This window comes from Giraffa tippelskirchi, chromosome X (assembly GCF_054371585.1).
Source record: "Giraffa tippelskirchi isolate mGirTip1 chromosome X, T2T-mGirTip1v1.2.pri, whole genome shotgun sequence".
NCBI classification, from domain to species: Eukaryota; Metazoa; Chordata; class Mammalia; order Artiodactyla; family Giraffidae; genus Giraffa; species Giraffa tippelskirchi.
In genome coordinates, this window is record NC_137289.1 from 132,557,501 (window position 1) to 132,573,871 (window position 16,371).

Here is a 16,371-nt window from a genome sequence, read left to right on the forward strand (position 1 = left end):
AGCAGCGTCCACTTGGAAGGAGGCATTGAGCCACTGGAATGGGTAGAAATGTACTTCATTTTAATCGATATTTTGGAGAAGATTAAAAAGGGAAGGCTAATCACAGCATCAGATATGTAGAAGCCAAAAGACTGGGCACACGGCAGAACCAGGATCCAAGTTATCCACAATGGGACAGTGATGGGTTGAACACAGCAAAGGGAGATTTCACAGGGTTCACTGGAAGGTCTCTGCCACAGAGAGTGCTGGTCGGCTCCCAATACCCAGTCTACTCTTTTTCTCTTTTTAGTAACAAAATAAGCTATTATATCCACGTAACTAATTTCTGGCTCATGAAACATAAGGAGTGTTGGGTGGGAGTTCTGAGAAGGCTGCTCAAAGAACTGACTTGGCTGGGAAGTGCAACCTTTGGACTCTTCAGCCTTTTCTGGGTCCTGTAGTCTGTGATGCCTTGAAGGAGCTTGTGTGGTCACCTTGGACCACAATGTGACCTTGAGGGTCACTGTTGATGACACTGTCAAATTAAATCTCTATTCTGTTTAAGCCACTGTTACTTTTGGCTTCCATTTCCCTCAGTTCAGCCATTTCCTATCAATTAAGAGTACCTGTGAACGTGGCCTTATTTGGAAATAAGATGTTGGCAGATAAAATCAAGTTAAGGTGAGGTCATACAGTGGGCCCTAATCCAGCATGACTATGTCCTTATAAGAAGAAGAAAAGAGACACGACTATGACAGTGGAGACTGCGGTGATGCATTTGCAGGCAAAAGAATGCCAGGGATTACCAGAAGCTAGAAGAGGCAAGGAAAGATCCTCCTCTACAGGTTTCAGAGAGGGAGAGAGTCCCCTATGATGCCTGGATATCAGACTTCTAGCTAGCCTCCAGAACCATGAAATAGAAAATTTCTGTTGTTTTAAGCCACTCACAGTTTGAGGTACTTCATTATAGCATCCCTAGGAAACTAATACAGTACTAATGGAGTCTTACATTAGGTAAAAATAAACCACTTGCGTCTCAGAAAACCTGATAAGGCATGGCTTAGCAATTGTATGTGCCAAGAAATTATGTGTTTGAGTGCACAGAACATGCAAAATGAATCAATGCTGTGAATATGGATGTCAAGAAAGCTAATGCAACCCTAAAAAGACTTCACAGAAATTTACTACCTAGAAAAAGCTGGTAGTGGCAGGTTTATTCTGCTCCATACTAGTGCTAATGAGAGCTATCCAAGAGCTGCATGCAATTTGGGGCTAATCCCTTTATCAGGACATAAACCCTGGACTAGGATCATTATTCTGAAAGCAAAGCACTAGAGAAATGGTTGAAGACCTAGAGATACTTGGCCTAGCAGGGAAAAGCTTAGGAAGATAGCTACCTTCAAATATCTAAAAGGTTCTCAGAAAACAGACAAAGAGTAGGTGCTTACTGGAAGCAGGAACAAAGGAAGGATCAGTCTAGCCTTGTATAGCACCATTCAGCTAAACTAGGACCAACAAGGGAGGCATATGACATAAATTGAGACCAAACACAAGATATAATTAATGAAAATAAACTTCAAAAGCATATTGAAAGAAGCAACTCAAATGTTCATGAACAGATAAATGGATAAATACATTGTAGTATATCTACTCAATGAACTATTATTTGGCCATAAAAAGTAATTAAGTACTGACACAGGTTACAACTTGGATTAAACTCAGAAACATTATGCTAAGTGAAAAAAGCCAAGTACAGAATGTCACATACTGTATGGTTTCATTTATATGAAATATCCAACCTAGGTAAATCCATAGAGGCAGAAAGCAGATTAGCTGTTTCCAGTAGCCAAAAGGGGAAGGAATGGGGAGTGACTGCCTAACAAATACAGGGTTTTTTGGGGGGGAGGGGGATGAAAATGTTTTGGAACTAGACAAAGGTGGTGATCACTTAACACTGTGGATGCACTAATTGCCACTATATTATTCACTTTAAGATGGTTAATTCTGTCATGTGAATTTCATCTCAATAATTTTTAAAAAATAGAAAAATACTATACTGAAAGGAAGGCTAGTATCTGCTTCATGGTAGGCAAATCTGTACATAGAATTTAGCAAAAAGTGTTAGTCGATCAGTCATGTCCAGCTTTTGCAACCCCATGGACTGTAGCTCATCAGGCTCCTCAGTTCATGGAATTCTCCAGGCAAGAATACTGGAGTGGGTAGCCATTCCCTTCTCTAGGAGATCTTCCCAACCCAGGGATCGAACCCAGATCTCCTGCATTGCAGGCAGATTCTTTACCATCTGAGCCACCAGAGAAGCCCAAAACTCTGCATCAAAAAACAAGCACAGGAAAATCAGAGCAGAGAATTCCAAAGGGTCCTTCAGGATAAAAGCCCGTTGTCTACTGGAGGGTAACCAATGTCTCAGTACAGCTGTTTAAGACTTTCCATCATAGTCCCAAGTTTCTCTTCCTGTACAGCTTATGATTACTTCCTTAAGAGACCACAACTGTTTTCATCTTACACAGAAACAAGACATTGTCCCACATAGCCTGGCAACATTCACACTGTCTCTAATTTACTTTTTAAATCAATAATCCATCAGCACAGCCATAATGAAATTGCAACATACAATGATCATGAGTTCAGTATTTCCCCTCTCCCATGAAGGCCACAGTCTTACATGGTACAAACGTTCTGTTACAAAAGATGTTAACAATTCTACAATTAAGGAAAATGTGAGAAACACTAGGGGTGTCCCACAGTAGGACTGGAAGTCATTTTAGTGCTTTCCTCATAAGAGGCCTTTAAGAAATTTAGTTGAATAAACCAAACTCTGCCACAGTGCTCCTGCGACCCACCACCACCCCGGCCAGGAGTAGGAAGTGGGTCACATGTAGATATTTTCTCATCTCCACATCAAGAATGCAATGTTATTGAGAAAAAGTTTAACTTGGTTTGAATCTCAGTTCTAATTAGAAAACAAAACCAAACTAATGCTTTATTTATGGTTAATTATGTAATACAGGATCCCCTGTGTGTTCGGATCACAGCCATACAGACTTGACCACCTTAATAAGTCAAAAAACCACATCCTTAAAATAAATATGTATTAAAATAATTATTCACTAACTTGGATAAGTCTTATCTCTATCATCAGTGTGAAAAAAAGGTTCTATTCACTTAGGAACTTACACATGCATTGGAGTTTTCATTCCTGTATTTATTTGCACTTCCTATGTGCAGAGAATGTCCAGAGAGTGTATTTCTAATTATCAGAAATTTGTATACTGTTAAATTGCCATGAACCTGAAAAATCTTAACTGATTTCTTTATTTCTGTTTTTTTTTTTCCTTAAGGTATCTAAGAGAGACACGTCTAAAACCCTGGGAACAAAACCGTCCCAGCTTTCTTTCTCATAACTCTGGCCAGAGGAGCCAGAAGAAGAGCCAGCTCTCAAATCCCAAGTCAGTTCTGGAAAGTACTCAAGCCAACTACAACACAGGACTAAATGAGAGTAGATTTATTACGTGAGGATCAGAATGGCACAGTAAGAGGTAAGTATTATACCATCAAACTTGACAATGTATTTAAAGTCCCCACAGTTAAGCATTAGGAAAGTCTAATGTTTATGCCCATGGAGATATTTACAAATGCCTAATTCTGCCCACAGATATTGATTTTATATAATCCATGTAATGCATCCTAAACTAGCTTTATAAATAAGGAAATGCCCTGTTTGTTGCTATGTCCCTAGTCCCTAGCAAAGTGCCTAGGGTGTAATAGGTGTTCAATAAATTATTATTAAATGAAGGTAATGTATGATTGACACACAGTAACCCAGAACTTAAGAACCAGATAAGCATAATCCTGCAAAATAAATTCTCTGGAAAACCCTATGGTAATTACAATGATCTTGCCCATGGCATCACTGATTCTAGAGCCACTTTAGAATGATCTCTAAAAAGATACAGCTTTTTCTTCCTATTAGGAAAGCCCAGGAACACCATAAACAGAATTAAGAGATTTCCTACTCATCACTAGTAACTGAAAATGAACTGAAGAGGAGTAGGCTCAGTCCCACTGTTAAGGTCCCTGCAAAGAATGGTGAAGGGCAAGATCACCAACCAGGATGCTCTGAACCTCCAGTTATTCCAGGGGGTCATGTTCTGAGCAGCAACATGGCCTGAGGGGCTAAGCTTTTCCCTGGGAAAAGTAGTTGATAACCTTAGTAAATGCCTGCCTAACATGCTCCCATTTTGAGGACAAGAAAATGGAAGGGAAAAAATACTTCAAAATGTGTGTGTTGGTTCACTCATTTAAAAAAGGATCATAAATGATAAAAGATAACCTGATGTATTAAACCACTACCAATAACATCATCAGCACTTACTGGAAAGTTACTGATCTAGTAGCTGTACATTTTCCTTATACTTTCTGTCACCAAGAATGGAATCCTAAGATTGGCTGACTTTCTAAGAAGTAATTCAGTTTTCATTGAACAGGATTTGATGAGCTAGATATTTAAAAAATCTCAAAGGCAGCATCGTTTCATGAAGCAAGGTGATTCCCCTGGAGTCTCCAACTAAATTGATGACTCACACTAAATATATATACTTTTGTTCTCTTTCTGCACCTGCTGATGCAAGTCATAGGATGAGACTGACGTAAAAAGAATTCGCTACAACAACTAATTCTCACATTTTTTAAAAAATCTACCATCTACTTTGCTAATTAGCAAAGACATACTAAAAATAAGTCAAGGAACATTTTATACCTATCAAATTAGTTAAAAATAAATTAATGATAATGCACAAATGCTGCAAAGGCAGTGGTAAAACTGGCACCGAAGTTGGGATAATCCATTTAGAAAGCAATATGGCAACATGAATCTTGTCTACATTAAATTGACGCACTTGGATGTGTACTGTTGATAAATATTTCAAATAATAAATAACTTAAGCAGGAAAACATTCATCACAATTTTCTAGTAAAGGGGTAGTAAAAGTAGCCTAAATTGTCCAATGAAAGGAATGGTTAAATTTGTGTTTAAAAGTTTAGTACTGAAAATTAAATAGCAACAGAGACAGATGCTCATCAAAAGATAAACATGATATAAAAGCGTATCTTCATTATGACTGAAACCACATAAAAATACATATGGATATGCATAAGAACAAGGGAATATACAATGGAGGCAGCCACGTAATTCTTGTTAAATTCTGTTAAGCAATATACTAAAATATTTCCCTAAAACTAGCCTGTGTATCAACTCTTCTCAGTGAAAAGATCTGAAGTCAAAATTTGGTTAAAACTGGTCTATGAGTTAAAAAATAAGTAAATAAGTAACAAGCTTCCTATTCTCACTCTTCTCACCCAGATCATTATAAATCCTTGGACCAAAAATTTGGAAAGTGAGGCACATAACAGTCCTGTATTGGTGAAGTAGACTGCACCTTACCATTTTACAGGTTCTGTGACAGTCTACAGTAAGTCCTGTTTAAACTTGACTAACTCAGAGTTGGCTCAAATTACTTGATCACAAAATCCGCTTTGCCTGGAAGACCTTCAAATACCCCTCTCCCCACAGTGTAGCAAATGCTGCTTGGGTCCATGATGTTCACAGTGGGTGACAGAGGGATGGAATCTTAATTACCAGGAAAGTGCTTCCAGACTGTGTGCTCACCAGATGGGAGTCACGGAGAGTCAGCCTTGTCCCTAAGGTTTATGTACTGAGGCGAGAAAAGGTTTGAGAACTACCCCTCTGTGTTGCTACTGAGAAACAATGGAATTCCATAAAAATCAAATAAGCCCTTCATGGTACAGGTTTGGGAGGTTTTTTGGCCTTTGCAAAAGGGGCTCTGATCTAGTCTGAAGGTAACAGCAGCTTCTACAAAAGTTATCTCTTCTCTATAATTAAAAAGTAGTAACCAAAGACATCTGAGTAACCCATATGAGAACTAATCAGTTTCTTTTTCAGATATATACTGTTCATAATGTGAAAATTAAAGCATGTATCTTTTTGAAGTCTGGATATTTTCTTAAATACATGTGTGTGGTAGTAGGGTGTCACCACAGGGCATATACCAAATATCCACATCTCAGAACTAAAGTACAAGCTAACATCCCCATGCCCCCCCACATACAGTTCTTGAGCATGAGGCGACCATTACCTCTAGTCGAAGTGTAGCTTTCATGCAGACTTGGCAAAGGGGTCCATTTCGGGAGAACTGAAGGGGAAGGTGACGAGTTCGATTTCGACATGTGGGCTCTTCACAAATCAACCAGCCCTGGAGAGACAATGAGAATGCTTCAGTCCTATCACCACCATCAACCAATAGAAATAAAAACCCTTTCCTGATCAAGATAAGACTTATCATGATCAAGGTAGATTCATATCATCCAATAGATTCTGAAATAGCTCCCTACCCTTCTTTCCTGTCATGCCAATTTGATCTATGTGCCAAACGTAAAAATTAGGAAACTCATAAAGTTTGGAAAAAAAAAAAAGATCACATGAGACTTTAGTTTCTATACTTAAAAGAAATTCTTTTGCCACCTAATATATCAAAACCTCCCAATAAAAACTCATATGATTACATGCAGAATGTAAACTGATGGGTTTTAGTTCAGTAGTAAAGGCCATTACCAAAGTAAAGAGTATACTGAGTAGAAATGAATGATTTTCCCAACAGCTGACTACTTAATTGCTCTGATCAGTTTCCTTCTCTATAGAATGGGCACAATAACAAAACTTTCTTTATAGGTTTCTTGTAATGATGGGATACATTTAGAGTGCCTACAACTATCCTTGACATAAAAGAAACACTTATAAATGTAACCAATTACATCCTTTTTAATGAAAAAACATTCTTTTATGCATGTTTCCTGGAGGCATAAAATTGGCTGCAATGTTTTCAAGGACAACTTCAACCGACCACTCTTTTCCAGTAGTTTCAAATAGCCATTGCCCACTTCGCTGGCCTTTAAAACCCTCCTCTCCTCTCACTTTCTTTCTTCAGGTACTTTCTCTCGCAGTCCCTGTTTAAATTTTCTCATACAGATGTGGTAAAAACATGTCTGTTAACTTAAATGAGCACTATGTTTGCTATAAAACTTAACTGTTCAACAAAGAATTCTTCAAGACTTCATATGTGGGGTTGAGCAAAGCTCTGGTGTTCTTATGAAGGAACCAGGGCCTGTGGCCTTTAGTGCTACATGCATTAGGCATGAGAGCCCTAAGGAAAATGAGGTGAAACACTAGGGGATAAAGGTGAACAAGGTATGTTCCCTTGTCGCATGGGGTCCCCACCTGGGGAGCTGTGAGTAGGGACCCGACTGCATTTGGGTGTTGGGAGTATTTGGTGAAGTGGAACTTCTGAACTGGTCAGGAGTAAGTAGAGGTTTAGTAGGTGGAGGAGGCAGGGAAGAAAATTTAGGCAGAGAGAAAATGTGCACAAGAGTGAAGACCAGAGAGAATGATGTGTGATATGATAAAGAAAAGGATCAATGACATGTTTAACCATACTCCCTGTTTCGAAACTGAGCAACCTCAGTTTCAGAAAAGGCCAACACCTTTTCTCCCCAGATAAGAGCACTATATACACAAATATTGCTTAATTACTTTAGCGACTTTCATCTATTAAAGTTGTCATGTCGCATTAATCCAAAACTGCAGGATGTCCCTACTCAGTGTTCTGTTGAATGACCTCAATCTTCTTCTTGGAAGTAGCTGCTGCTGCTGCTAAGTCACTTCAGTCGTGTCCGACTCTTGGCGACCCCATGGACTGCAGCCCACCAGGCTCCTCCGTCCATGGGATTTTCCAGGTAAGAGTACTGGAGTGAGGTGCCATTGCCTACTTCACGGAAGTAGCTACAACCAAACTCAAGGGAAAGTGCCCAGAATCAGTTCTTCCAGCTCCAGTTATGGCTTTCATACCAGAGAAAGTACACTGTAGAACTTTCTGACTGAAAGAAAAGATGCTGCCTTTAAAGAATATAAAATTCATCTAGACAATACATTCAGAATATACTTCACTCCTACCTTCAGTAGGAACATCAACTTTTCAGGTAGAGAGTCTCAAGGAATCCTAATGAAACCTTTAATATATGCCTTAGGAAGCATCACTATGAATAAAGCTAGTGGAGGTGACATAATTCCAGTTGAGCTATTTCAAATCCTGAAAGATGATGCCGTGAAAGTGCTGCACTCAATATGCCAGCAAATATGGAAAACTCAGCAGAGGCCACAGGACTGGAAAAGGTCAGTTTTCATTCCAATCCCAAAGAAAGGCAATGCCAAAGAAAGCTCAAACTACCGCACAATTGCACTCATCTCACGCGCTAGTAAAGTAATGCTTAAAATTCTCCAAGCCAGGCTTCAGCAATACGTGAACCGTGAACTTCCAGATGTTCAAGCTGGTTTTAGAAAAGGCAGAGGAACCAGAGATCAAATTGTCAACATCCGCTGGATCATTAAAAAAGCAAGAGTTCCAGAAAAACATCTATTTCTGCTTATTGACTATGCCAAAGCCTTTGACTGTGTGGATCACAGTAAACTGTGGAAAATTCTGAAAGAGATAGGAATACCAGACCACCTGACCTGCCTTTTGAGAAACCTGTATGCAGGTCAGGAAGCAACAGTTAGAATTGGACATGGAACAACAGACTGGTTCCAAATAGGAAAAGGAGTACGTCAAGGCTGTATATTGTCACACTACTTATTTAACTTATATGCAGAGTACATCATGAGAGACGCTGGGCTGGAGGAAGCACAAGCTGAAATCAAGATTGCTGGGAGAAATATCAATAACCTCAGATATGCAAATGACACCACCCTTATGGCAGAAAGTGAAGAAGAACTAAAAAGCCTCTTGATGAAAGTGAAAGAGGAGAGTGAAAAAGTTGGCTTAAAGCTCAACGTTCAGAAAACTAAGATCATGGCATCGGGTCCCATCACTTCATGGCAGATAAGATCAGCAAACAGTGGAAACAGTGGCTGACTTTACTTTTCTGGGCTCCAAAATCACTGCAGATGGTGACTGCAGCCATGAAATTAAAAGACGCTTACTCCTTGGAAGGAAAGTTATGACCAACCTAGACAGCATATTAAAAAGCAGAGACATTAATTTGCCAACAAAGGTCAGTCTAGTCAAGGCTATGGTTTTTCCAGTGGTCATGTATGGATGTGAGAGTTGGACTGTGAAGAAAGCTGAGCGCCGAAGAATTGATGCTTTTGAACTGTGGTGTTGGAGAAGACTCTTGAGAGTCCCTTGGACTGCAAGGAGATCCAACCAGTCCATCCTAAAGGAGATCAGTCCTGGGTGTTCATTGGAAGGACTGATGTTGAAGCTGAAACTCCAATACTTTGGCCACCTGATGCAAAGAGCTGACTCATTGGAAAAGACCCTGATGCTGGGAAGGATTGGGGGCAGGAGGAGAAGGGGATGACAGAGGATGAGATGGCTGGATGGCATCACCGACTCGATGGATATGAGTTTGGGTAAACTCTGGGAGTTGGTGATGGACAGGGAGGCCTGGCGTGCTGTGGTTCATGGGGTCGCAAAGAGTCGGACATGACTGAGCGACTGAACTGAACTGAATATATGCCCAGAATTGTATTAAATACTGTGGGGAATAGGCAAAGAGTCCCCAGGTACACTGTTTCAGGAAGTTATAATCTAAATAGGAAAGCAAGATCCACATACACAAAGACAAAACAGCAATTCGCTATGGTATGGTTTTAAGAACCATGTTGCACAGTACCAACTAAAATAACACAGAGCAGCGATCGAGTTGTGTGGATTCTACCGATCTGACACGTACAGCTACTACCATAGCAGAAGACCCTGAACTAGAAAAAAGAATCAGTGGTTCTTAGTCAGAGGCAACTCTTTCAATTCCTAGGGCCTATTACCAATTTTCTTGATCTGAGGATACATTTTAAGAATTCTGAAACTCAGATGCCTTTACAAATGACATGTATTTGTTCCCTCCAAAAAAGCTGTTAAGAGTGCAGCTCAAAATTGATGGTCCCTTAGAATTAAAGAAAAAATATACTTTGGTTTAGCGTGTTCCAGGCATGGGGGAGAGAGAGGGATAATGGGATTGACAGCAGCAGCTGGCAGTACATTTTAAATGTAGCTTATAAAACAAAAGTAAGACTAGTTGTTTCTGGAAGTACCCTACATGGGTTTGGGCCTAAATGCATATTAATAAAGGAAACAGTAGCATTCAAGGGAAACAATGTATGAAAAATACAAGAATGAACCACCCATTCATCATTTATTTGGATTTCTGACACTACATTTGCTACCTGAGACTTCACACACTTGGGAACATTTATCAGTTAATAGTCACAACCACAGTTGTAATTCATTCAATTCTTAACAATTTTTTTTAAAAAGCAAGCAGGTAAGTCAATTATCATGTTTTGAGACAATGAAGTATTGAGTACAAGAATACAACCCAGAGTTAAAATTACTTTTTAATTTTTTAAATACAATGTTCAAAAAGCTACAGTTCTTTTCAGGTGTTTTTGAAACTTGATTTCATCAATTTACCACAACTTCATGACTCACCAGGTGAGCTGCCATCCAGGGAGATGCTAAATTGTCACCTCACCTGTTTCTAAAGCAAACACCCAACTCTATCTCTGACAGAGTTACTAACTAAATGTCCTTTCAAATCATATAGAAAACAGATAATATAATTTGTCTAGACTTCCTACCAGTTATAATTAACGTTAAAGAGGTCTTTTCTTCTTTGTCACCTCTCTATTCAGTACTTATTTGGGTTTGTTTGTACTTACTATCTGTTAATCTCCCTTTACAAATGACAACAATAACTAGTGCTATTATGCATGGAAATTAAACATGCTGATAACTCTGTGAAGGGAACTGGGGCTGAAAAAAAATATTAGAAGCCTGTAACTCTTTATGCCTATTGTTTTATTTTAATAATTAAGCTTTTGGTCACAGTGCATTTTAAACAAAACTCTTTAATGGGGGAAAGAGGCCCCAATTATATTTAATATATGCTTTGCTTCCATTCAGTTTTGTCAAGTACATTTGGTTAACCCTTTGTTCCCCCAGCAAATATTGACTGACTGCTAAATACACCCTTCAAGGAACATTTGAGCTGTTAAAAATAAATATGTCAGATTTTTGAAAATATTCCATGATGAAGCAAATCTTACAATATCTCACAGTGCATTTTGCCTCCCATAGGTGATGAAAGCAAAAGAAAACACCAATGTTGTAAAAAATCTCTTTGAAGTAACACAAGGGCAAAAATAAACTTATTTTCATTTCCTGTGTTGGGAAATAACATGCAGCCCAAAGGTACATTGCCAAGTCAGTGAAGGAAAAAGAAAATTTAATAATGTGTAGCTTTTTGAAAGTCCAACCTATAAAAAGGTTTGGCTTTAAAAAAAAAAACCAGAACCACTCTGAGGATGTCTGCCATCCAAATATGTCACCTTATTATGCAATGCCATGTGTAAATGCCAAATTGTCATAACCAAGAGGAATAGGGTCATTAAGTTTTCAGATGGCTACTTTAACCATGTTTATAAGTAGAGGGTTCAAAAGAGGTAAATCCAGCCTGTCCAAGGGCAAAAAAAAACCTTTATCAAAACATGCAAAACTCTTATCACCTGTTGCTTTAGTCTCAGCATCACTAATACCTTGAATTCATTGTGTATGAAATTGTGTTAAATGCTGATTGGTTCTGATTGCTAAATTATATTTCTGAGGCCTCAACAAAAATGGTTTCTGTCTTCACATGCTAAGAAGGGATCGATTTCCACTTGTAGCTGAGGCATTCCTAACAGTTGCACCTTAAACACAAATTGCTACTAATTCGTGTACATCTGTATTTTTAGAAGGATGCACACACAGAAATCACCTACACCCGGAAATGTGGTGCGTAAGAGGCATTCAAAACTATCTTTTGAAGAAAATAAACTAATAGAAGCAATAAAATAAAAAATTGACAAGATCAGGTTTATGGAAAATAAGAGGGGTCTAAAAGTCATAGTAGAAGAAAAATTTACAATAGTTTTCATACTCTTTAATCAAATATATGGGGTTCTTCGCCCACTTCCAGTCAGTCACCAAATCTGTCCATTGGCCTTATAGTCCCATTATCACCAACCACACTCAAACCCAGACCTCAAAGATGATCTACTGTGGTAGCCTGTGCCAGGTTTCCCTGACTCCATACTCTCCCACATCCAATGCACAGCCTTTCCAAGTATGGCTTTCCAAGACCTCTCTACTCCCATCCTCCAATTGAATACCTTCCTATACCCACGCTTTGGTCCCATTCCTCCTTTCTCACTATTTGTCCCATAGCTCTGGCTTTCTCACTGTCATCATCACTTTTTGCCTACTGCCAACTCCCTGTTTCTCCTCATGCCACAGAACCTCTGCCTAAAATGCCCATTCACTGAGCATCACTTACATTCCTCGCCTGTAAAATTTCCCCAACCCTCAGGGACTTCTTCTAGTCCAGCAGCCACTGAACAGACCCCGCTGTGCACTGTCCTGGAACCATCTTATCTTACCTTCCTAACTGGATGGTCAGGCCCTTTGGGAATGACTCATTTTGGATATGGTAGTGTCTTACCCAGTCTCTAGCACAAATGTTTACACTCAGTGAAGAAAACCAACAGGTATGAAAAAGTGCACTTGAGCGTGGTCTCTCCCCTCCCACTTATTAATAGGTGATTTTGTATAAAGGGGCCAAATTGCTCTCTAAGCCTCAGTTTCCTCATCCATGATACTGGAGGTAATAATGTTTACCCTATTAGAGTTGCTCAGAGGACCAAATAAGAAAGCGCACACAAACGTTCAGTAAGTGTCAACTATTGTTGTTATTCTCCGTATGACTCCAGTACTGGGGGATGTCAGTGCTGTACTTATAGCTGACAACTCACTATTCTAACCAGGAAAGAACCTGGTCAATTTCCACCTGATGTTATCCCCAAATGGAGAACTACAAAGAGGGATAACTGGTAAGATTAGGCAGAGCTGCTTCTCAACTTGATTGTAAAATAGTACAACTATGCCATCAACACAAGTAAAATTTCTGCTTTTCCTAATTAAACTATACTGGATTTGAAGTTATAGATGGCCGAATAGACAGTAAGGAAAGTGCTTTATTTAGGGATTCACATAGATTCAAGAGACAACAGAACACTACTGCAGTGACGTATGATTTAGTTTAAAACTGTAATGGCTCTCCAGGAGTGCAGTGACAGGGTCACAGGGCGAGGTCTGCCAGCATGCATGCTCTTACAGAGTTCATCATATCATTACATTTTTCTATAATGGCTGTTAACTGCTCCTCTCCCCAAACTATATGCACTTTGAGAATACCAGACACTCTTTTCACCCAAAACCATTTATAAATGTTCTGGAGTTCCCTTACAGTCACATTTTTCTGTCACAGAATTATTCCCAGTGTAAAATGGGTCTTCTTATAGACAGTGCACAGTATGGGCCCACAGCTGCTTTTGAAGAATGACATGTTATGATTTGGGATTTCCAGAAATATCAAAAAACAAATTGCTTTCTGACCCACATTTGCACCCAAAACTGGGAGAAAATTTTCCTAAGATCTCTAGGGGAAGTTTTAACATGAACATAATTTTACTTTTAAAGTTAAATCTGCTACACTGCAGCATCCTGGCATGTCAGAGTGATTATTAAGTCTCAGAGAGGTGCCAGAGTAGGAGATGAAAGAGCAAATCAGGAAAAATATACACATACACTAACTATTCACCAAAGTTAATACAAAAATATTTTTAAACAAAATTATCAAACAAAAGAGAAGTAGAAAATGCCTCATCGGTCAATGCAAGAATTTTAAATATTATTAAAATTGATTTTTAAAGTAAGACATCTCTTTAAGTGAACAGTCACATGTCATTTCATCCAAGTTATTTGAAACTTATTGATCTTATCATTTGTGCAAGGACCAGACTCTGCCATCAGTTTGCTGAAAGGATAATGGAGCACTCCCAAACTGTTATGATAGGTTAGATGCAAACAGTGGTCCTCATTTAGACACATAGAATAGCACTACAAGTGGACAAATCCAACCTCAGCAATTGTATATTACATGATAAATTAGCAAGTTGTTCTGCTTTGCTTCACATCAAATCCAATACCACAGTCTTGTTATTTTAATTTGCAATCAGAGGCTGAGCATCAGAAGATGTACCTGAGGCACATTAGAGAGCCCCATGGCAGCCATCTTCTTCTGCTATGCTGTGAGCAGAGAAAGCCAACAATTACCAGCAATTTTATTTTACCACTGTAGGACAATACTAGAACAGTTAAAATCGTCTCCGTGCAAGCAACCAGGGAAAATATACTTAAAATGACTTTATGTGGAAAATTACATTTTGGGGGAAAAAGTTCAATGGAGGACATGTATCTTTCTGTATGGACAGCTAAAATCTCTCTTAGTATATTCAAGTCTATTCTATAAAATGCTCTATTTATCCAACTCAAAAGCAAGCTACATTCTTAGGCTATAATAGGTCACAACTAAGTACACAGTACCTTGCTTCAGGAATAATTTTGCTTTGTCTGTCAACTGTCAACAAAGCACAAAGAGCTCATGCAACCCAGCCATGTACTGTAGATGTTAGAGATCTAACAAAATACAAATATTAAGAACACAAGATTTCCGCGCTGCCCTGCTTTCACTTTACAAGAGAAATTGAAAGCATTTTCCTCTCCACATTCCATTAATCTCTATTGTATTACAAATTTTTTCATAAAACACTCTTTTTTTCCCTATGTGAAGCTACAAGTGACTTGGGGATGTAATATTCCAACCACGGTGAATGTCCAACTTTCCAACATGAATGGTTATAAATGGATGTGTCAGTTAAGGCATATAGTTATTTCAACAAGGAAAAAAGAAAGAATCAAATGGAATGAGATGGAAAAATAGCTACTCTGATGCTTACATTAATGTTTTAGTGATGAGGCTGCTAAGAAAAATTGTTCATTACTTCCAACATGGCTCTTACCCTTCAAGTCCTCGCTCTTGAGAAAACATCACCTTAGGTATGTGCACATACTAACAAGCTTCAAAAGTTAACTAACTCAAGGCTTAGTTTCATCAATATGTACACAGAAAAAAAGACTGGAAGGAAATACTCTAAAAAGCTATCCATGGTTATCTTTAGGTAGTTTTTTCTGTTTCTGTATTTTGTAAACTGTCTACAAGTACATATTGTTTTTATAATCAGAAAACTATTATTAATGAGGGAACAGACAGTTTTACCAAGAGTGTTCTGTATAACTGAACCATTAACACATGTGAAAAATATTTTGAGCTATAATAAGTGTTTGGTTGTTCCCAAATTTTCAGAGAATGTGCTTATGGGATAAAAAGGCATATGAAAAAAATTTTTCTTCACTCTATCAGATATTTCAAGAATAGGTTAATTTAAGCACATAAGCAGCTTCCAAGCAGAATGGCAGGGCATGTACTATTAGTATTAGACGTATATATGAAATTAAGCTACTCACTATAATGCACAAAGCCTTCCACGGAATATGATTTGAATACTTTCCTTTATGACGCTGCATCTTCAAAGGTAGGTAATAAATCAGTTTTAAAGAAAGGTGCTTTGTTCCCCAGACCCCCTCCCCTGCCTTTATTCAGTGTACACATGGATCAGCTCAGATGTCCAGGGTAGGAACTGATTAAAAAATTCAATCAGGAAGGCATGCTTAGAAATTTATTACTAGCAGTTTCCTTTCTTTGCTCAAGTCTAGCTAAAAGTAAATTTTATTGTTTGTTTGTTTGAAAGCTAGTATTTACTGGTATGAGTTAATGTGGTATTCCTGGGTACTGAAAAACATATGTTAAAACTGAACTATAAGCAATTGTCTCAAAGGGCACCTTAAAATCAGAGTGGACTTCAAACCATCACCCGGCAATATTTGTTCATTTAACTTTAATTATTTTCTCCTTGAGAATGGTACTAATGAAACTGAATATCTTTCATGGTTTCGAAGGACCGTTTGAATAGTCTGTAAACAGAACTAAGGGTAGACAAGAGATCTGGCTGAGCCAGGGGGTTGCTAGGTGATGTAGAATGTAAACCCACAAACTTGTTAAGGTTTGCTTTGCTTTCATGCCACTTTCACACACTCTCAAAAGTTTTAAGAATTGATTTTTCAGGTGGCCATTAAACCCCCCCTCCTCCAAATTCTCCCCCAGATGCTCTGCCGGATTCAGAAGAGATGAAATCCATCTGACCTTCAGCTGTAACCTGGGAAACTTTTGCTTTTACATAAACGTAGGATCATGTATTTTATTACTGCCCATCACTGAAGAAGCAAATCCACAAAAGTGGATTTC

The 16,371-nt window shown here is 38.6% G+C and overlaps 1 protein-coding gene across 9 annotated transcripts in view; it reads right to left on the minus strand.

Moving 5' to 3' along the window:
• POLA1 (DNA polymerase alpha 1, catalytic subunit) overlaps nucleotides 1-16,371 on the minus strand; it is a 390,759-nt gene that overhangs the window by 190,037 nt on the left and 184,351 nt on the right. For all 9 annotated transcript variants that reach the window (XM_081567915.1, XM_081567913.1, XM_081567916.1 and 6 more), the window contains one exon: nucleotides 6,153-6,269. In XM_081567915.1, the coding sequence (XP_081424041.1) occupies nucleotides 6,153-6,269 (117 nt within the window). The remainder of the gene's footprint in view (nucleotides 1-6,152; nucleotides 6,270-16,371) is intronic.